Raw genomic sequence first — 23,429 nt, forward strand, 5'->3', positions numbered from 1 at the left:
CTCCCTCCCTCCCTCCCTCCCTCCCTCCCTTCCTCCCTCCCTCCCTCTCTCCCTCCCTCCCTTCCCTCCTTCCTTCCCTTCCCTTCCCTTCCCTTCCCCTTCTGGATATTCACTTCAAGCAAGAAAAGCTGGGGTATTTGTATTTGATTGTTCTGATGATGGCCTCCCAAGCCTCTGAGGGCGTGAAGCTGACAGTGCAGAGGGGTTCTAGAAAAGTCTGGTTATTCCAGTCTTTGCATCTATGCCTGTAGAGGAAAGTGCTAGAATAGTCTGACCTCTGTGCTTCCTTGTAGCTGTCCCTCTTTTGCCTTTGGGACTGAAGTTTCTGTAATTGTCAGTGAGTCTGGTTTGAGGACAGCAGTGGTTGTCATGGCCTCTAGCATTGAAACTATGGGGTTTCCCTTTGACTACACATTACAATCACTATGGAAGCATGTAGACATGTGGATAAATCAACAGCTGCCAAGACATATTAGACTGTCTAGAGGTGGCTTACTATATTTTTAACCTTTAGAAGTTTTACTAGTGTTTTTTTTTTTTTTTTTTTTTTTTTTTTTTTTTTTTTTTTTTTTTTTTAGTTCAGTTGAGGCAGAGATTCACTTATTTTCTAGAGTGAGAGATCTAGAATTAGGTCTCTCTCACCTAATCCATTTAGCCATCTTCTTCCCTCCCCTCTTCATTTCTCTCACCCTCCCTTCCTCTCCCAACCTATTTTGTGACATACGCTTTTGCTCTGTAGTCCAGGATGAGCTGGAACTCAGGATGCTCTTGGGAATGTTGGGTTTCAGTGTGCAGTACTATAGCCAGGCGTTTCTGTTTCCTTTGCCTGTATTTCCATCACAGGCGGATTCTTCTCACTTTCCTTACAGGCTATGGTGAAAGACCTAGAGCCCCTAGGCACCCTGGAATTCAGCCCAAGATAATAAAGTAATTAATTCTAAGGGCCATTGTGTTGGCAAAAGCATTCACCTATGGCTTCTTCAGGCAGACCTCTAACTGCTCCAGATTTCCTGAAGACAGGTTCTAGAAATCTGAGGCTGAGGGACAGAGTCATGTTCATCCAGCAGGCCCTTGGGTCCCTGACTGAAGACTTTCTAACCTTGATTCTTCCACGTTAAGAACCTCTAAGCATATGAAGGTTGACTTAGCATAATGCCCATCAAATGGAGTAGTTCCTGAACATTCTTGGCAGTCTCCCAGAAACGGGAAGTCATATGCTGGGATTGGCCTCTCCATGCATTTGCGTGTCTTGTGTGTGTTGTGTGTGTTCCGCAATTTCTTATGTATGGTGGCTCATAATTGGTTAACAGGGAGAACTGACAGTCTAGCATTTGCATGTGCTATACATGCAGACTTTCTCCCTGGTGGTATTTATTAGCATGTCATTTCATTTGCCTCTTAACAAAAGAGTCCATTTTCTTGTGGACAGTAGCAGATCTCTATATTCACTCAGATCTGCCTTGAGAGAGAGGGCGTCTTACACTCTACAGTAACTTAAAAATAATCTCGGCCCTCTAATCCAAGGTGGCCTTTGGATGTTTGAGACCAACGATGTCACTTCTCAAGTCTTCCCTTTGCAAGCAGAGCATTAGTTCCTTCAACACTTTCCCATCTGGTTTCCAGGCCAAGCGGTGTCTTTGAACATGGTTACGTATGCAGAGTTCTGAAAGGAAAACAGAAGTTCAAGCAACTGCCTATGATCTTTTAAACAAAAAGTTCTTCATTTTCTTGGTAGATTCTCGGCAGCATTTGATGCCTGCCTTGTGATGAATGTTTCTGTGAAGTAGGGTACAGTGTGGGGTGTGGCTGTTCATTGTAGCTCATGTTTTTTTCCCCCTAAAGTAAAAGTTGCTGCCAGAACTCTTGATGGACTCAGATTTTTCAGAGTGTCATCAAAACACTAATTCTCATCTTTGAAATGAGTGATTTCCCCACTGCTGTTTTGTTTTCTATCATAAGCTTTTAGTACGCACCTTTTCATTCAGTCATTTGTCTCTTGATCACCAAAACTGTGTGTGGAATGACAACTGTTTTAAGTACAAGATCCAGTCAGACACATAACAAGTGAATTTGTTAAGGCTCCTCCAGGTCACTGAAATGAGCACTGAGTGACAGAAGGGGGAGGGCAGAGCTGTCTTCTTTTTCAGAAGTACACCTTCCTACTCCCTGGAAACCATGTGGTGCAAATGGGTCTAGAAATGACTTCCATTTATATCTCTCTTTGTCTCTGCAATGATGTGACCTTCCTGTTAGTGGATTTATGTAAGGGACAGGGTCTTGGGAGTCAGACAGAGTTCTTTGATCCAGAAGCCGTGAGAGATGAGACATGGCTTCATGGTTAACAACAAAAAAATCATGCTGAGGATCATTTGTCTTTAATAGCTTGAGTCCATTGACCTCTGTAGCAGTGCAACTGGACTGTCCCCACAGGCAGGAAGCCCTTTGGGGGTTCCTCTGCCCCTGTATTGTGTTCTCAGTGTTGCTTTCCTTGTCACTCATTCATTAGGTTTGAGGTCTTTAAAAACAGGTGTAATGGCATTTCCATCTCTTGACAGGGGAAGGGTGGGTTGAAAGAGAGGTATATGAGTGTTCAGGGTTGCCTGTCAGATGGTGGACTGGAAAAGAAGCAGTTGTCATGGTGACGGAAAGTTGCATCCCACCACCATGGAAACCAAATTTTAAAAACTGATGTTAAGGCTGGAAGTCACATGATGCAGTTTTGTTTTGTTTTGTTTGTTTGTTTGTTTGTTTTTAAAGAAATGGGATTTAATTTTGTCCATCTGATTTTTTTTTTTAAGGACGAGATTGGGAGGTGAAAAAAATTGCACTGAGGAAGGCAATGAGATCATGCAATGGGATACCATGGAGTACTCGGGGACTTCCTTCTTGTGTTTCTACTTGTGACAGTACAGTTTTCCTGCCATGGTGGAAGTGGAAGGGCAATGTGGGGTGGAGTTTCACATTTGCTGTTAGAGCCGTGCACTGGTAACTCACAGAGAGGAACACTTGATAGCGCTCCAGTCCTGTGAGGAACCACAGGTCCCACCCTGAGTGAATCTGCTCAGGACAAACACAGAACCCAAGAGCAAGGCTTGAGGAAAAACACAGACATGGAGCTGAGTTCCTCACACATGGCTTATTCTATATGTGAGGGTGGTCCATATGTTGATGCATTATACTATCTGATGATATTTGCAGCTTTGGGGCTGGTGGAAGTTAGTGCCCAGCTTAGTCAATTCATTCTAAAAGGTTTCCTGTTATTATTATTTATTCTGTTATTTTCGCAAGGACTGAAAACAACCCAGGGTAAATTATACTTAGGGCTGTAGACTTGCAGCATTCTCATCTCTCCACAATCAAGTGGCATTCTAAATAGTTGATCATTCTTGCAAAAGGCTCAGAGTAAGGCATAGTTTCTTTCCAGGAAACTTCGTTCACCCTTCCTTCGGGCCATTCTATCTTGCCAGGCTGGACAGAGGAACGAGTTCTCAGAAGTCTAGATGGAGCTTCTGGACTTGACCTTTCACTTGACCTCTTATCCCAGGCCCTCTCATGTCACAGGCAGGGACAGCTTGCTGTGAGGCATTAAAAAGCCTTGTTGAAGTCCCCATCTTTTTGTCTCCCACTGTCCCTGCTCCCTACTTCCACTGTGATGAGGAGAAAAAGGGCTGAAATGTCCCCCCTTGAAGGCAGCTGGCCCTAGGCCTGATCTAACGAGTGAGTTTCCCTTTCAGACTGAAGGACAGAATGCTTGCCCTCTTGGCACATGTAGACCCATTAGGTGGTAGAGAATCCTGTAAGGAGATTTGTCTGGGAAACGGTCAGGGCAATCACAGCAGGTAAAAACACAATCTGTTGACATGATGGCCACAATGATGGCTGTGTCTGTGGTTTAGGCACAAGTCCTGCCCCTTCACTATTACTCATCCCTGTAGGATAGATGTGTCTTTCTCCACTGCCTCAGGCAAAATGGATGTGATCTCACTTGCATGATCTCACTGTGTCTCCAGCAGGGTCTGTAGGAGCTGGAGCCGGACATGTGTGGTGGTTCAACCCCTCCTGTTCTTAGCTCTGGCCTTGGGTGTGATTAATGTCCCTTCTAATCACTGGAAGAGATTGCATCAGAGCCATCAGCTTCATAAATCCTCCTCTGGGGACTGCTGTTTGGAAGAGCTCTCCATATTCCCGGGAGGTCCTGGGCCAAATGTCTTTGCTTTCTTCTCAGAGGCCCATTACCATAATTTTCTTTTAAATTCTTTACTGGGGTAGATGTCTTCAGTGTCAGATCATAGCTGCAAGCCAGCCAGCCCCCTCTTGGGGGCTGTGACCACAAACAGATGCTTTCCCCAAAGCCTTGAGCCACAGCAGACACTTAAGAATTGATTTAGTAGGGTAATAAAAGTGACTGTGATTTGTTTAGGGGCTTTGTGTTTGTGTGTCATTTTAGGCCCTTTTGTCTTTCAAGTTTCTTCCGTGGAGGCGGATGGTGGTGGCTTTCCCTACTTTGAGCATCGTGTTGGGGCAACTTTTGCCCTGTCTCTTGTTTCTCACTGTCAAGTTTGTTTTGTTTTTCCAGACAGGGTTTATCTGTGTAGCTTTGGCTGTCCTGGACTTGCTTTGTAGACCAGGCTGGCCTCAAACTCACAAAGATCTACGTGCCTCTGCCACCCTGAGTGTTGGGATTAAAGGTGTGTACTACCACGCCTGGCTCTCATTGCCAAGTTTTATTTCCTCTATTGCTCTCTCGGTCCCAGGCAAGATCCTGATTTTTTTTTTCAGTCCTATAGAAACCTTGAAGAGATGTCTTTTACAAATTATTACTTGTGTTTACAGTGTCTCTTTGGAACCGAGCTTCTGACAGAATCACAGAAGAGATAGGCTCTTTTTCCTTTGAGAATAATCACGCCATTTTACATTTATGTCCTGCTGAGGAGTGGTGGACATATGCAAAGACATCCAAAACTGTGTGAAATGTTTACATCTCTTCAAACCATACATCCCTAAACAAGGAGGCTGAAGGGAAAATAGAATGTAGACCTTCTTGCAGGTGATTGTCCTGGGTCTGAGGCTAGTGATGGGAGGGTTAATGGAGGTCGAGTTCTATCTCCTGAGAGGCAGGGAGCAGACTGTAGAGAGTCTCTAGAGTTCTAGAAAGTGCCAGAGTGGCCACATTTTTGTCCCCACAGGAGTATTTTCTCCATTAGGCCTGGAACTTGAAAAGAACATAAGTGTTCTGTCAACCTGCCTGTCTCTGGTGGCTCTTAGATCATATTCATTCACCTTCTGCATGGTGACTAAGGCTCCGGGAGGGGACATCTCAAGCAGAGGAGTCTCAGAACACCTGGCAGATAGGGGTACATATTTCCTTAAGAACCCCTACACTTGCTGCCTGTGGCCTATGTCTTCCCTGGGCCTGTGCTGTGAAGCTGAGAGGCTGGCTTGGATTTGGGAAGCCTTGCTTACAGAGCAGTGAAAGGCTCAGCCTCAGCCCAGCTTCCTAGGGCTCTGTTGGCAAGCAGAGCCAACACCACAGCAGCCCTAGGCCCACCCTCTGTCTTGCCCCAGCTTTCTCTGCTAAAGAAGGAACTAAACAAATGGCAGGTGTGCAGGCCGAGCCATGCTGCTCAAATTAGCTGTGTTGCTAAGGAAACAAGTCAACTGGTTGAACGAAGGAGCATTGGGTAAAAGGGATAAATCAATAAGCAAACCTATTTTTATCATTTCCCTAATGATCGTCTTGGAGCTGCTAGACAGGGAAGGAGAAGGGAGAGCTGTGGAGACACCAGTCCTCATTAACGGCTTGGGAGTGAGGAGTGAAGGGGTATTTGGGAAGGTTGCCAGAAAAGTTTATGAACTGAGGCCCCTAGTGAGCAGACAGTGAGATGGAAGCTCTTTTATGGTCATTTCCTTCTTTGGGTCACTCTGGGCCTTTGTTCGCCTGCATTTGATCTGCCGGGATCTTGCACAGCCTTCCATGATCATCATCATCTTTATATTCAGGTTGATGTGGATTTTGGTATTGGCTTGATATTTTTCTCTCGTGGAATACGTACAGCTTTAATTGATTTTATGATTATAAGTTACTACATGCTCATTATAACAGTCAGACAATGGATAAAGGAGTAAAGAAAAAATTGAAAATAACCCTATTACTCAGAGAAGATTCATTATCCTTTCAACAAAGCAGGACCCTCCCTTCCTCCACCTTCTCCCCCCCCTCTCTTTTTAACATTAAAGAGAATGTCTGTGCATGCTGGGTTCTCTTTTTCTTTTTTTGATAGATAATGTATGCCCACAGTATACAGTACAGAGGTTCAGATGGGAATACTGCATAGAGAGAATGTGGGATGTCTTTTTATAATGATACCACGGATTCTGGCGTCTGGTATCAATGTATTGATTAGTCATTTATTAATTTATCAGTCATTAGATACCCACTATATCTAAGCACAGTGTTGGTTACCAGGGACAGGCAAAGCCTCTGCCCTCAGTTTCCCAGGTCTTTCTGCTTCCTTGGCTCCATTTGTTTCATTTCTTAGACTGTCCATTCTGGACATTCTCTGGTTTATGCTTCATGCTGTACCCAGAACAGAATGGGGGTCTCTGAATTCCTTGGCAGAATGAGAACTCTGCACAGATAAACTTTGATCCTGTCACTGACTGTGACTGCCATGAAGGGTGCTGCTCTTTGCAGCCGTGGTGACGTGTGGCTCAATCACATCCTTTGCATTGTCTGTTGAGGCACTTTAGTTGAAACTGTGGGCTCTTAACTGCAGACCAGGGTCTTCCCTGGATAGAGCAGACCCTTTGTTGTTGGGCTTGATATCTACTGCCAAGTGGAAAGGAGTCATGTCACAGAGATGGGAATGTATAAGATCCTGTACTAAACAGAGGAGGTGGAGAGCCTACTAGCATTTCCTTCTCTGTCTAACAGAATCCCTGCTAAGCACTGCCTGTGGAGAATTAAACGAAGCACCTGCTCTCAAGGTATGGTTTCCTGGAGGAGGTAAATAGAAGATACAAAAAACAAAGTGCAATGCAAAGAGAAATGAGGCATATGGAAAATGTCACCAGAGGAAGTTTTAGCTTATTACCAGAAAAGAGGGAAAAGGCCACTGCTAGTACTGGCCAACATCAACACACGCCAGTCTTTTCTTTTTTAAACAAAATTTATTTATTTATTTTATTAATTACAGTTTATTCACTTTGTATCCTCACTGTAGCCCCTTCCCTTATCACCTCCCAATCCCACCTTCTTCTCTCTCTTCTCCTCCTATGTCCCTCCCCAGGTCCACTGATAGGGGAGGTCCTCCTCCCCTTCCCTCTGACCCTAACTTATCAGGGCTCATCAGGACAGGCTCATTATCTTCCTCTGTGGCCTGGTAAGGCTGCTCCTCCCCACCCCCCGAGGGAGGTGATCAAAGAGCCAGCTACTGAGTTCATGTCAGAGACAGTCCCTGCTCTCATTACTAGGAGACTGAGCTGCCATGGACTACATCTGAGCAGGGGTTCTAGGTTATCTCCATGCATGGTTCTTGTTTGGAGTATCAGTCTCAGAAAAGATCCCTTTGCCCAGATTTTTTGGTTCTGTTGTTCTCCTTGTGCTACTCCTGTCCCCTCTAGGTTTTTCTATCTCTCCCTTCTTTCGTAACATTCCCTGCACTCTGCCCAAAGTTTGGCTATGAGTCTCAAAGCATCTGCTTTGATACCCTTCACAATAGCCACTAATAACAAAGTACCTTGGTGTGACTCTAACCAAGCAAGTGAAAGACCCAGTTTGAAAAAAAAAAATTCAAGTCTCTGAAGAAAGAATTGAAGAAGATATCAGACGGTGGAAAGATCTCCCATGCTCATGGACTGGTAGGATTAACATAGTGAAAATGGCCATTCTGCCAAAAGCAATCTACAGATTCAATGCAATTTCCAGAAAAATACCAACACAATTTCTTTACAGAACTTGAAAGAATAAGTCTCAATTTCATATGGAAAAAGAGTGTCTTTTCTTAATATTTTCTTCAAAAAGGGAACTAGAACAGAAGCTAGAAAAAAGAGCTGGGACAGTGGCTGGGACACTGTCTCCACCCCTTGATGTCTTCCTGCTTGCCTTCCTCACATTTTCTGATACCTAGCCTCTCTCTCACTTAATCCCTAGAACCTCCAGACTCCTACAACCCCTTCCCCAACACCACAGTCTCCCATTATGTTCTTCAGTCCTCCAGCCAAGTTCCCCCTGAGGTGTGAGTCTGGAAGACCTAGGGAGGCATCCATCTTTCTCCAGGCTGTATATATTTGAGCAGTTTCCAACAATTTAAACCAAACCAGATGTAGACAGCTACTCTGAATGGGTCCTTGGACACCAGGCAAAGGATTTGGCTAGGGGAGGAAGTGGGTTTGCAATTGTTTTTTAAGGTTTCTTCGCTTCCCTTAGAACCTATGAATTGCCAGATTTCTGCCAGATTCCCACCTGTACTAGATAGTTTTATGTCAGCTTGACACAAGCTAAAGACATCTGCGTGGAGGAAGCCTCAGTTAAGAAAATGTCTCCATAATATCAGGCTGTAGGCAAGCCTGTAGAGCATTTCCTTAACTAGTGATTGATGGTAGCAGCCCATTGTGGATGGTACCACCCCTGAGCTGGTGGTCCTAGTTTCTGTATGAAAGCAAGGCTGAGCAAGCCATGATGAGCAAGCCAGTAAGCAGTATTCCTCCATGGCCTCTGCATCAGCTCCTGCCTCCAGGTTTCTGCCCTGTTTGAGTTCCTGTCCTGACTTCCTTTGATGATACACTACAATGTGGAAGTGTAAGCCAAGTAAACACTTTTCCCCACAACTTGCTTTTGCTGTTGGTGTTTAGTCACAGCAATAGAAACCTTAACTAATACATTACCTTTTGATTCTAGTATTTGGGGCTTTGGATAACACCAGTCTTTGAGACTGCATGACTTTTCAGCCATTCAAAGACTTAACCAGTCACACACAATTTTACTTACCAGTCTTTGAGATCAAGAGCCATTCCTCTGTCCTATAGTGAGATGTCCACACTTTTTCCAGGCTAGTCTTGTGTCTCTAACAAGCCTTGCATATCTGATCTGGACAGTGAAGCTTACTGATCCTATCAGGGAACTGTAGCTATAGACTGCCTGGCTGAGGAAACGCTAGCGTGGATGTGAGAGTGAATAGTGGAGGGAGTTCTAAGTGGGTATTGGTGGGAAGGGCCTCAGAGAAGTGTATCTGCCAAGCTATGTGGCAGCATTGTTGAGAGGTCCTATACTTTCAGTCCATGGTTCTCTTTCCCAGTCTTTCTTTGGAAGAATACTCAGTCCTCTCTGACAAAAACAGACTCACTGGATTCACAAGTGGAAAAGGTTTATGTAGCTTGAACGAGCAAGTAATCTTTCCCAGCTATTCCCGGCTCCCCGGCTCCTGGGTCCATGAAAGTGGTGAGTGGGTTTCTGAGCTTGCACAGGGTACGTTTAAATACAGGCAATAACCAGGTGAGCCCAGTGCTTTTATGAATAACTTTATTAATAGAATTGACATGTGTGTATGTGTGTGAGTGTGTGTTATGTGAAAAGGCAATGAATACGTCACTTACCTCAGAGATACCAGCCCCTCCTTTACTTAGGATAGGTAGTAAGACCTGTTTTTTTGTTTGTTTGTTTGTTTTTGTTTTGTTTTTAAATTAGGGCTCCTAACGATGTTCCTGTGAGTGCCAATCCCAAGAGAGATGCTCTCAACAAGGCACTGCACGGTGAAGCAAGTCTGGAGTGTGCTGTGTCCTGCTTCCCACCCCATTGTGCGCGCAGTCCCACACAGTGTGAGGTAGCATTAAAGGCTCCAAGCCGTCCTGCTGGGAAGGAACCTACTTAACTTTACTTAACCCAGGCTTCCTCATTTATTTGATTGCAAGTTTCTGTAGCACTAGTATTTTGTGACCTACATTGTAGAAACAGCACCCCAGATGCCCTCAGCGTCTGCAGCCATTCATCAATGTTGTGTTGGCATGCTGTCAGTTTTCCTTTCTGGACCAATTTTCCTAGGCAAGGTCAGAAATTCCTCAACCACTACTTCTGCCCTATTCTTGCTGTCATCCAATTTGTCTTGGAATTTCAGACATCAGCACCAGGCCCGGGATAGCTTGCTCTGCTCCAGTCTTGTGGAATCAGCGGTCCCTGGGTTAGCCTTTTTGTCACCCCACACACAGAGCTCTTGATTAGAGCCAGCTATGTGCTGGAGGTGTATTCTTTCTGATCCTTGTGCTCTGGTGGCCTTACCAGGGTGTATGTTGGGTGGGGACTTGTCCTAAGACAGCGGATGTGCATGCTAGTGCGCCTGCAGCACGTTCAGCTCTCACAGGTTGCCCTTAGCTACCCGAGTTCGAAGCGGAAAGGATGCCTAGCAGTACATGTGTTCCATGCAGCGGCTCCCCTCCATCCACGAGGTCTTGGGAAACATAGTAGAATCTGGGACAGGAGTCTGTCTGGAGGTCCAATGAGGCTCCTCTGTTTTCTAGATCAGGTGGCTGAGCCTGAGGAAGCAGAGGATTTCTGGGTGTGAGAACTGGAGATGTGTGGGAAGGAAGGGCTGCCAGCTGTGGGAGCATGCCTGTGACTCAGGGATACATGGAGATGGTGGCGGGGTGTGTGTGTGTGTTGGGGGGCGGGGAGATTTGGGTACCACCAAATTTGGTGGACTACAAAAGTCACCTTCTCTCCAGCCTCCTCTGCTAGCTTCAGGACCAGACCAACTGACAGGCCACTAATGTTTCTGTGCATCCTTGGCCTTTACTTGCAGAAGGCTCTGGTCCCTGCCCTTCCCCAGAGATCCCTGGATGCTCATTTGATGCTACTGACACAATATTACAGTGGGGATGGGAAGAGAGGCATGGGGGCTTCTTTTTGACCTGGTTTTCTGTACTAGGAAAGAGGTGTCTAGGTCCTGTGATCTACACGGGGAGCCCTGCTCTCTGTTGGGTGACAGGTGAATGGTCTCTGTTGTCTCCTCTTTGTCAGAAGTACTATCCTCCTCCCCCACTGTGAGTTGTGGAATTTGCCAGAGAATAGGTTGAACTGTAAGGCTAGTGACACATCTGGCTCGTGTTTGTCATAACAGTAATTACAGAACAAAATCCCAATGTGCAAAATGACTGGGTCCAGGGAGGAAGCCAGTGTTTGCCTTTTCTAGCCATGGCCCCGCCTCCCCTGAGCTTACAGCAAAGCCTTTCTGCAGGAGTCAGGATGCCTCCTTTGAGTCACATTTTTTTCAAAAGGGCATAGAGAGCACCTTACCTGTCTTTAGAAAACCAGCAGGGAAAAGCTTGTATATTTATAAGCTTGTATATATGTATATTGGATTCACAGTTTGGCTCCTGGAGGCTGGACTCTACTATGGTAGAGTCCAGCTCATGCTATGCCTTTCTGGTGCCTGTAAATGTGGAAGCTTAGGAGAAAATAAGGTGATAGCAAGGGCTGGCCACATGGTTTCCTTCCCAGAGATTCTTCTTTCCCCCCAGTTGGTCGCAAGGTTCCAGACCAGAAGGGTGACTCTAGATGTGGTTCTGAAAGGGCAGTAGACAGCCACAGCTGGGTCCTTATTGTGGCCAAAGCTGGGCGTGGGAAGAGCAGGATCCTGCTACAGGGTTCATCTTTCTTCTTTCTTCCCCATCAACTTGAAGCCCTGTTTAGTGCCTGGGTTTATGTTTTATTTCATTCACTGACATATCATTGGGTATCTGACATATGCCCAACTCTATCATTTCCCACCCCCTTCCTTTTCTTGGAGAAGATGCTTCATTTTCACAGACCAGTTCTAAATGGTAATGCCTCCTGTGCTAAGGACCATACACTGTCCGGCCTGCCTGCCTGGAGGAATACATTAGTGTAAATGATTCACCCTGCAAGGACCATCAAGAAGAAGTTTGTGTGTTTATGTACAAGGCCATTTTGGAGGCTGTATCCTCTCTTGCATGGACTTGATCCTTAACTCCTCTTTTTCACGCCATTTGAGTACATGATCCTGGCCACCATCATTGCCAACTGCATCGTCTTGGCCCTGGAGCAGCATCTTCCTGAGGATGACAAGACCCCGATGTCCCGAAGACTGGTATGTGCCTGCTTTCTTCTCCCTTTTCTCCTACTGGTTCCCCTGACTCAACCCCTCTTCCCCAACTTTCTTTCTCATACAGTCCTGCGAAGACTATTCTTTGCTGAGGGACAAGTTAGGAATAAACCCTGCCGGGACACACAAGGAAAAGGGCATTGCAAATGCTTGTGTGTACATCCCGTGACAGTCAGGCAAGAAGAAAGGGCAGGCATGAGGGCCATTTGCTTCCCTCCTCTTTCCTAAGGGACTGTTGAAGTGAGAAGAAAAGGAGGGAGGATGCTGAAAGCTGAGTGTGTTGGTGGTTATGAACTTGCTAAATGCCGACGTCTTTATTCTCCTAAAGGAATGATTCACATGTCTAATGTATTCCTCCCGAAGAGGGCACACAAATTATTTTAAGTCCAAAACAAATGGGTGAGTGGCCAGACTAATGACCCAGGCATGAGAACTCTGAAGTTTCTAGCTGGTGTAGAAACCCAAGAATGGAGGAATGAGCTCCTTTCTGGGCAATGATGTGTTTCAAGGACTTTCAGGAGAAAAATGTCTAGCCCCTAGAAGGGACAGATCTGTTCATTTCTACAGTCCTGTTCCCTGTTCTGTGTATTTCATGTAGCTTCAGGTCCTCTGGGTCCTTCAGTAACCTAAGCTGTGTCCATATACAAGGCTGGCTGTCATGGTGGCAGGAGATGGCCAAGGTATGCCTTTCCCTGTGTCTGATAAAGACTAATCCTGTTATTGTCCCCCTGCTCTTCATCCTCACAGGAGAAGACAGAACCATATTTCATTGGGATCTTCTGCTTTGAAGCTGGGATCAAAATTGTGGCTTTAGGGTTCATCTTCCATAAGGGTTCATACCTCCGCAATGGCTGGAATGTCATGGACTTCATTGTGGTCCTCAGTGGGTGAGTCTCCTTTTTTTTTTTTTTATTGCTCTCATTTCGTGTGTGTGTGTTGACATGGGGTAGCTGGTACAGGGAACACAGGGTGAGCAGAGATCAGAATGTAGAAGAAACCGAAAAAAAGGTCAAGGCAAAGAGTCTCCATGTAGCTGGACCATAAAGAGCCCATCCTTGGAAGAGTTGGGTGCATGGAGCATTAGGCCAATGTGCGGGAGTCTCAGGCATGCCTGGGTTCCCATTGTATACTTGCTAGATTGCTGAACATGCAGTTTTCCAAGGAAGAGCCTTTTAACTGAGGCAGTCAGCTTGTGCTGGTCTAGGGGAGGGGTCATCCCAAGAGATCAATTTAAAGATGCAGCAGGTATAGTTTCTTTGGCGGGAATTGGAGATTACAATTATTATTTTTTCTATACTAAAACTTAAGATTAACACACTGATAACAGAATTAAATGATCTGTGGATTTATTAATGGCATAAAATTGAATCCCATGAAAATACCTGATAAGTCATTCCTTAGAACTTAATATAGTTTATATTGGGTCTGACCCAGGGTCATAGGCACATATAAGGTAGTGATACCTATAGGTGAATATTTGTAGCATCGTTCGAGTATGAACATAGTATGAGGATGATGGGTATATCCAACGCTGTTGGCAGCAGATGTGATGGGTTTTGGCATTGGGAACGATGAAAATACCATACAGGGTTTCTGTGGCTTATGAGTCTTTGAGTCCACTGGCTTTTGGTACGTGCAGAAGAGAGGAGTAAACTTGTATAGGTAGGTGTGGCATCAAGTGCTTAACATGAAAATTTCCTAACTTAGCTGCCTGGCTCACTGGTGAGGACAAGCAAAGATACAGGACACTGAAGAGAAGGAATATGTAGCCACTATGATGATGAGCAAACATGAGGAAAGAGGAAATTTGTAGGGAGTAGTTGGGTAAGGGTAAAGACTGAAAGGGTGAGCTTGGGAGCCATGTATCTCCTCATTGTCTTGTGATGTAGACACAGGGCTCATTTTTAAGCATTTAGGCCAGTTGTGATTGAGTAAAAGAGAAGAGGTTGAAGATATAATGGATTAGAATATAGCTTACACGCAGCCAGCCTCAGTATAGGCCATGGATAAATAGGGTTGAATGTTCATGTTTAAAAAGTACCTGCTGCCTTACAGCAGGATTTTCTGTAGGGCATTTTTCAAAAACACAATTCAAATGCTGTGTTTTAAATATGACTTAGTATATATGGTATCACAGAAGAATATTTTCATAGAAAATGTAGCAACTGAGTGATATTTTACGTGTCTCTAAAATCAATAATATATACTGCATTAGAAAAGTCCTAAGTTAGGACTTGAGTCATGTTATGATTCCATTTGGAATGAAAGTGTTGTTGTTGTTGTTGGTGGTGGTGGTATTTGTTTTGTTTTTCCATAATATTTTTATTAATCATTCGTGAGTTTCACATCTTGCACCCTAATCACACTCCCTCCTCAGTCCTCCCAGGTCCAGGTCCTACCCTCGTGGCCTCCCACCTACACCAAAACAAAACAGCTCTAATTTGTGCTGCTCGTATACTCACTGGCGCATGGTCAGACTTCCAGTGGCCAGCACCTTAAAGAAAACTGAGTCTTTCTCCACCCACACCCCTGCGAGAAGCCATCAATTGTGAAGAGCTACTTTAATCACAATTTTTAAAACGTTCTCTTTAATGGCCTTTTGTCTGGAGTGTTACCTTTGTGGGGCTGGGGGTTGTCACAGAAGCCTTCTGTGTCCCTGTTTCTCAACTGTGAGTCTGCAGTCATTGACATCACTGCAAAAGTAGCTTCCTTGTCCTTTATAGACAGCAGAGCACAAATCATAGACTTGCACATAGTTTTCAGTGACAGTATGTTTATTTGTTTTTGGTGTGTGCCTGTGTAATTGGTCCTGCTCCATGTTTTATGCACTGAAAAAATTTAAAGTTTCTGGTCTAAGCCATTCATTTTTATTTTAAACTGTCATATATTGATCGTTTTAAAAATACAGAAAAAACAAAAATTAGAAGAGAAAAACCTGTGTTCACTGATTAAAGGCAATTTCTGATTTTAAGAGCAATTCCTGGTTTTTATGGCATCGTCTCCCAGCCCTTTAAAGCTAAGAAAGTGTTCTTTCAAATGTCTGTAATTTTGCTGCCTCTCTCGATATATGATGAGCCCATTCCACATCGTCCCATGCTTTGCTGGAATTTTGCAGTGAATGATCAGCACTTTGTTAAGAGGATGTACACAGCTTATTTCTTGTTTCTGCTTGTTATTCGACACTTAGATTGCCTCCTGGTTTTTGCTGTGATAAATAATCATTAAAGATGCTCTAACATACGTCTTTTGGATGCCACACTTTACTAGACATTCTGACAGGTTGAAGTGCTGTCAGTTCTCCATATCTTTGGCTTCTGAGCATATCCAGTCAAGCGTGAATAGGAAATATTTGGGAAAAATGCATCCGTAGTGAGCCTGCAAAGACTTTTTATTCTTATCACTATTCCCTAAGCAGTATAGAATAAGTAATATTTACGAAGCGTTTATGTTGCATGGTCTTGTAGGTAATGTAGAGATGATTTAAAGCATCCAGGAGGGAGGATGTGCATACATTGTATGCTAATAGCAGATAGCTCATAGAATATATGTGAGCACATATGAATTTTGGTATTCACAGACCCTCAGAACCAGGCTCCTCTAGGTACCATAACACAACTGTACTTTACAGGGGAATCTGGTGGTTCTGGTATGGGAAGTGGGGACTATGATGGGTGTGGAGGGCCCTTACCATCTGACCAGACGAGGGAGAGATTAGCACAAGCTTTAGTAAGGGCTGTTGACATGGCTGAAAGAGCAGATTTGTGGGGATCAGCAAGGCACTTCTGCTGCTGTAGCCAAGAAGTCCTGCATTTCTCACCTGCATGTCCAGGCAGTGTCAGAGCTTGGCCAAGTCAACTGTCCTGCCTGAGCTGTCTGCCCAGCTTTCCTGGTGGCTCCTCAGACTTTGATGGTTGTATGGGTGATTCTGAGAAGCCGATACTTTCTAGAAGAACCAACAAGACCTTGCTCCTGATCCCATCCCTCCTCTAGCCAACCATGCAGGAGCTCTTCTCAGTTCCATGCAGATCTTTTCCAGACAACAGGTTCAGTGTGCTCTTGACTGCTGAGGGATGGGGTTCTGTCTGTCTGCAATGGAATGGGTCATTGAATTGTCTATATTTGTATGTTCATCTACTACCTTGCTTTGCTGCTAGGAGGGTTATCATCTGTGAAGTCAGTTCACATCTTAGCATAATGGCATGGTGGAGCTTGATGGTGTTTTCTTCTCTCTCTCTCTCTCTCTCTCTCTCTCTCTCTCTCTCTCTCTTAGTGGTATATTAAAGGACCAGACATTTTGCAGTGATAGGGTCTTAACTTCAGACAAATATGCTGCAGTACCAACTAGTGAGATGGGCAGACTAGACTTTCAGAGATGAATTATATGGTACCCATCGAAGTTATGTCAGTTGCTCACTATCACCAGCTTTCTGGTGGCAGATCCTGGGGGTCAGATCATGCCCCCTGATGCAGGACTGATATATTTTTAAGCCCATTCCATGATTCCCCTCACCTGCCACACAACCCCCCCTCCCCCCTCGCTTCTTGACAACTGCATCCGGAGTTATCCTCGCTGATGGCACCCTTCCCACCTTATCTTCAGGTGTCACCTCACATTCTAGTCCTGTGCACCAGGGAATGACAGTGTCGGAGCATGACACAGTGTGTCAAGTCTGGGGCTGCACGACATCTCTGCTTGCAGTGCTGGTGGTAGGTGGGGGCAGGAAGATGGATGCCATGCTATCAGACAGCTGGTTCAGCATCAGATCTGTCATCATTAGCCTGCTGCTAAGAGACACGGATTTGGGGGGACTGGAGTCACCACATTCTGTCTGCCGCCCCTAACCTTTCATATTCTTAGCCCTGTAAGTTGTAAGTTGATGATGTGCATGGTTTAGAGTCTGTTCACGTCGTTTATTTCATACCATCCTTATACACCCATAAAAAGGGTTGTCTGGGTCCATTTTCCACAACTACAATATAGCAGACACGGGGTGCATCTTACAATTCTGGTGTCTGAAAAGTGTAAGATCTGACCCTGGCATCTGATGAAGTCCTTCTTGTGTCCTCACAGAGCCAATGACATCATATGCTGAAGAAGAGAGAAGAAAACTATCCAGACTCATCCTTTTAGCAGGAGTCTGTCCCTGTCATGCGAAGCCCATTCTGGTTATGGCAGTCCCAGCCTACGCTTTAGGGCGGTGTCCACATGACCGAATCACCTCAGAAAGGCACCATGCTTCCTATGTCGCAGCGCTGCTTAAATTTCTACAGGGGCATATGCGGGGGTCCTTTAGACTACAGTAGGGAACTTGTCCTCATTTTCCATACAGTGACATCGAGTCTCATAGAGGGAGTGTGTCTAAACAGTAGACACAGTCTAGGACAGTGGTTCTCAATACGTGGGTGAGTCTCTCTCAGGGGCGGCACACCAGATATCCTACATATCGGATGTTAACATTATAATTCATAACAGTAACAGAATTACGGTTATGATGTAGCAATGACAGAATTGTATGGGTCACCACACAATTAAAGGGTCACAGCATTAGGAAGTTTGAGAACCACTGCTCTGGACCTTAAGCCCACATCTTCTGCCTCTAAGTCTTCTTCAATATTTTTTGTTCTCAGTACCATCACCAGTCACTTTTGCTACCCCAAGGCTCTGTAGTTATAGATCTTCGTGTTTCATACTCCTTTGTTCCGCTAGAAACAGTGGATGGAGCACAGCAGGGATGCAGGGATGCAGGGACGCACAGCATCACCATACACGTGTTTCTAGTTCAAAGCGGGAGCTGCAAGTATGATTTGAGGAAGGCGAACACTCCTGTGTCCTTCTGAGGCTTGTCTGTGGGCCTGCGCTACCGTGCTCTGCTCTAGGGCAAAGAAAGAATGTCAGCTCTTAGCGCAACGTTGCTCGGTGTACGAGAAGTAGATCGAAAGGTCCAGCCGACTTCTTCAGGAATTGACTTGTTTAGTCACTCACCCATTCACTCATTCATTCATTTATTCAGCAAGCCAAACATTGTTGACCAAGAAACACCCAGACCGATGTATTCTCACCTCTGCTGAAACCAACTTGTATCTGCTGGGACTTGGGACCTCTCTTGACTTGGTGATGATTCAGGAGCCTCCATGCTTAGGCTCTTGTCATTATTGAACTTAAATATACAGAGAACGATGGTGAATGATGAAAACTCAGTCAACCCTACACCCTTGGTAAGAGCAAGTAAATGGATAGACATCTGTGCATTTTGACCTTTGTTCATTCATCTCTGTATGTCCAGTGGCTGGTGTATATAGTCACTGCTTAATAAATTCTGGTGTATCACTTGCTCCGCTCCCAAAGTCTCATGCCCTCTATAGGATTGAAGCCCGGGCCTGGGGTAGCGGGAGGCTGTCCTCACACTTTCCCTCATCTCTCTGGGATCTGTGTGTGCAGTTCCATCTGTCCAGCTTACCCTGTTAGGGAAATGGAAGCTGAGAGTGTGTACTCCAGGATAATGAGAAATATTGGGCTCTCGGTGATACCCCCTTGGGAAATGTTTCTTGAGTGGTACAAGTGGAATCAAGGCTTTTCGAGGTAGCTTGAGTGGGCGTGCAGGGAGAAAGCAGCACTCAGTGTTATATCTTTCGTCCTGTAACACTTGGCATTTAGCAAAGCACGGGCCAAAGTCTAGCCTCACAGATAATATTTCTAACTTGTAAAAGCAGTGCCACAGGTAACAGTTATTAAGTTTAATTATTCCCCAGGCCCATTTCAGGGATGAATAAGTTAAAGGCACAGAAAACTTTAATAATATGCTTGTATTCAAATGCCTGCTAGAGCACTCACATTTATCCACATTTTTAGCTTCCTACCGTTTCAGTTTTCTGTGGTCAGCCACAGCCTGAAAATATTAAGTGGACACTTCTTAAGTGTTGAGTAGCATCCTCTTCTGAGTAGCATGGTGAGATCTCTGGCTATCCCTTACTATCCTGCCTGAGACGGGAACCATCTCTGTTCAGGGTGTCTATGCTGCATGTACACACCTGCCCATAAAGACAAAGGCCCTCTATTACCAGACCCTCCTTTCAAGGTATTGAAAAACTTGCATTCCATTGTGCCTTACTTTGCTTCATAATGGCCCCAATTGTGAATGTAGTAATGCTGGCAATTTTTCTACCCTGTGTTGCTGTAACTTGTGTTATAATTATTAGTTAATTCTGTTCATCTCTACCTGTGTCTAAACTGTAGAGTAAATGTTATCACTGGCAAGCAGCTATGGCAGTAGGGGGAAAAGTCATGGTGTGTGGAGTTGTGTACTAGCTGTGGTTCTTCATGTTTCCTGGAGGTCCTGGACCAGCCCTCCTGCAGATGAAGGAGGCAGTTCCATATGATAAAGAGAGTTTGAACCCAGCCTGTCTGCCTGGAGTGGGTTCCTTCTCTGAGCCTCCTGATCTCAGAGAAGCTGCCAGCCGTTCCTCTGCAGCTGAAGAAGGCTCAAGCATTTCCATTTCCTCTGTACATCTTCTGGTTCAGGCCCAGAGGTGAGCTGTGTGCTGCTCCTCTTCCACTGATGGCCTCTTTATGTTCAGATGTGTTATGGTCCTGATTGTATCACGGGGCTGCTCTTGAGTTCACAGCTGCCCTTGGATGGTTAGATAGTCTACCGTCCTATTAAAAATGCCACTTAGCTCAGCACTCGCTCTGGTATCGTCATGATTAACTGTGCAGTGGGGCAATGGCCTATTTGAGCGGACCAGCAGTACAAACACTGTAGTATTCATGGGTGTGTCTAAACCTTTTGCCTCTGCTAAGGTGTTTGCCACCAGGCTCAGGCAGCCACTCAAGAGCTGTTGAGCACTCTCAGCGTTGAGCACTATGCTAGGTGCTGGGTAGGATAGGCCAAGCGTCCCTCACCGGGACATGAGCCCACATGTCATGAGCACTCAGAAGAAGGGCATCACACTTGGCTCTTGGGTACCAGGGAAAGCTTCTTTAAGGAAATAACACTTAAATGCTCTGAGGTGCACAAAGGGATGGGAATATAAGGCCGGACAAGGAAGGAGAACTTTGCTGGGAAAAGGAATGCTGTGTGCAAATGTTTGGGGGAGGGGAAATATGAGGAGACAGGCAGAGGGGCATCTCAAGGAACTTGGTGAGTGGAGTAGTGAGAGCCACTTCCGGAGAGGTCAGCAGGAGCCAGCCTAGTCCATGCAGGAGTACTTATGCTTGAATCTGAGAGCAACAAGGCAGCCCTGAGGACTTTAAACTGGGGGGTGGAATCCTACTTATAACTCTGTTCTGGACGCCGCACAAGTCTCTCAAAAATTCTTTTTACTAGCCGGGTGCAGTGGCAGGGCACATCTGTGTACTCTGGAAGGCAGAGGCAGGCAGATCTCTGTGAGTTTGAGACCAGCCTAGTTTACAAAGTGAGTCCAGGACAGCCAGGACTACCCAGAGAAACCCTGTCTTGAAAAAATAAGTTCTTTTTACCCCAGGATCACCTCTGAGGAAAGACAGGGCTCAGAGAAGGGGGCTGTCTCTACATCTTCAGCTCCAGCTGGCGGGGCATGAGTATAACCTAGAGGAGAGAGGGAAGACAAAGGAGAACGTGGGCAGGGGAATGCTGCAGAAGAGTGGGACCAGACATCCTGCAGCCCCAGCTTCCAGCCAGTGGCACGCACAGAGTGGTTTAGTCCAAAGCCTGTTTGTAGGAGGATGATATCTGGAGCTAAATATACATCGATAAGTATTTTTAGAGGGTTTCTGTAAGAAGGCTGCCCTAACATATGAGTTTCCCTAGCAGCTAAAGATCGAGGAAAGCACAATTTTCCTCTGGGAGCCCTGTCTCTCTGGTGCTGAGAATGTGGGGGAGGTATTGCTTATGCAGCCCCAGGGGCCCCCAGCCCGATTCAAATCCCTGTAGTAATAGCGTGATAGCCCTGTGTATTTACATAGAGAATCATGGCAGGGAACCTCATGGGATTTTATAGACTTGTCTTTTACTCACCCTTTTAGATGTGGGCAGGCCAAAGCCAGAGCTGGTGGGAAAAGGCTGGGTGGAGGGAGGAGGCAGGGGGCTTATAAATTTGGAAATGAGAAACTGGCATGGAGTGAGGAGACATGAGGGGCTTTGAGCTTCCCAGCTTCAGTGAAGCAGGAGCCTAGGAACTTAGTGTCCTTGACACTGCTGGTGGGGAGGTCTTGAGTCCTTTGCTTCCACTGCTTTTGAAATTCTTCCTCTTAAGGAGAGCTGGGAGCTGCTTCTCTGGCAGGCCTCCACCTCCTCTCTGGCATTTTGTTCATTTCTAGCTCCACACTGGGGGAGCACTACAGTATCTGCTCCATGAAGCAGCCTCTTTTGCCGGAATACTATTTCTGTTGCAGTTGTATGATGGGAGAGATACAGTTGAGATGCAGAATCTTGCCTGTTATTTCGTTCTTTATTTTTAGAATGAAGAGGTTGATTCAGGGGAAGAGGTAGGCAAAGGGCCGTACGTGAGAGGTAACTGTCTCTTCTGAGGCTCCACATAAGAATGCCAGAATAGCTGATGGATCATTCATTGGCTCAGTGGGCAATTTTTTTTCATGCATAGCTCTTTTTTTTTTTAAATCTGCTAAGATAAGTCACTAGTTTACTGAACAGATATTTGTTGAGCATTGACTATTTCTCAGGTGCAAAGCTTTGACGTTAAGATTTCTTTCCCTGAAAGACTTCTTGTTTTCCCCCACTGTTGTAAGTTTAGTCCAGAGATAATAGAATTTATCTGTGGGACAGGAATTGAACTATGTCTTAGAAATTTAAAGGGACCTGTAGGAACACTATTCAGAACAGCTGTTAGTCTGCGCTAAGCGTTACTGAGGAAAGTGTGATTTGAGTTTGGCTCTGCCTTGAGTGAGGCCCAGAAACCCATGCATAGAAGACCGTGTTTAGGTGTGTGGACACTGACAAGTGACGGGTCTTTGAGATGTGAGGCCCAGTTGGAAGTGGCAGAGTGGTGGGCAGCGTCACACTTGGGAGATATCAATGCGTAAGGGTAAGTAGTTGCTGTAAGGGCAGCTTGCCATAAAAAATAAAACTACATTAAAAAGCTAAAAAATAATAATAATTTAGCCATGGTGTCAGCTGAGAAAAGGGTAAGGCAGAGGGAGTGAAGAAGGGATGGGTATACTGAGGAAGTTGGTTTGGGGCTTTTCTTCTTGGATTTAGGTTTATTCAAGGTGATTTAGGGAGAGAAACTGTGGCCAAGTGCATTCTCTGCCGACCCCTCCCAGCCCTGTGCCATTCAGTCCCTGAGCATGAATGTGGGACGATGGAAACGCATAGCAATGTGCTCACAAAGTAGACGGGATACATATGATTTCATGCTATAGACACCGAAGGCAGAATAGAAATTAAAGGGGGTGTTTGGGTCTCAACTTTGTGGATAAAGTACGTCTCTTCCTTTGGGTAGACACTGCAACTTGTGTCTGCGCTGTGAAGAGAGTCCACAGTTAAGTATAAGCACATTGGTGTGAAATGTGAAGACATGAGACACTGCTTAATGTCAATGAAGTCAGAAAGTAGCAGACGGGCTGAGTATAGCATGGTTTTCAAAGGGGAGGGCGAGGTGGAACAGCATGGGTTTAAGGAGACAAAAGTGGGTGGGCTGGTGTAATGGAGAGTCAAGAGAAGCAAGTTAAGTCCAGGTTATCCAACCAGTCACTGCATTTTATATGTGGGAGAATGGCAGATGTGTCCAAGTTTCTCACAGAAGAGAAAACTGATGTGTAACTGACTAAGTGCTGTGTCAGGCTTGTCTAAGTAGGATGTATGAGCCAGGGCTTAGACAGCGGTTTGTTGAATGCACTTAAGAAGCCCTGAGCATTATAAGGAAAAATTATAATTGAGAATATTAAAAATGCTGTGATTCAGAATGACCACCCCTCTTGCTCATACTTGTACCTGAGGAGAACATTTTTACTGAAATTGTTGCTAGTTCTGAATCCATGGCTGTTTTTTTAAAGTTTCTTTTATTATCATTTTGTGCCAAGACAAAATTGAACAATAGGATAGCTCTTGTTTCTTTTTGGTAGAATATCTAATTTTATCAATGCTTGGAAAGTCCTCCATAGCTATTATTAGCAAGAACAACAAAGAAATTCCAAGAGTAAAAGTTGAAATAGAGGCTTTCATTTTTAATTTTATTAACAATGAGAATTCCTCTCCTCTAGAGCTCCATTTTTTTCCAGTCTTCCTACTCTTTGTCTTCTGGCCATTTTCCCCACTTCTCATAAAACTCTTACAGGTCAGAGGGTCCCCATAGAGGAAGGAGGAGACACGCGTCCTT

General features: G+C 45.1%; 1 protein-coding gene across 1 annotated transcript in view; it reads left to right on the forward strand.

Moving 5' to 3' along the window:
* Positions 1–23,429, forward strand: part of Cacna1e (calcium voltage-gated channel subunit alpha1 E) — a 314,504-nt gene that overhangs the window by 17,520 nt on the left and 273,555 nt on the right. The window contains exons 2-3 of the mRNA XM_055624404.1: positions 11,996–12,101; positions 12,864–13,003. Of these exons, the coding sequence (XP_055480379.1) occupies positions 11,996–12,101; positions 12,864–13,003 (246 nt within the window). The remainder of the gene's footprint in view (positions 1–11,995; positions 12,102–12,863; positions 13,004–23,429) is intronic.

Source organism: Psammomys obesus, unplaced genomic scaffold (assembly GCF_907164565.1).
Source record: "Psammomys obesus unplaced genomic scaffold, mPsaObe1.curated_primary_1811, whole genome shotgun sequence".
NCBI lineage: Eukaryota > Metazoa > Chordata > Mammalia > Rodentia > Muridae > Psammomys > Psammomys obesus.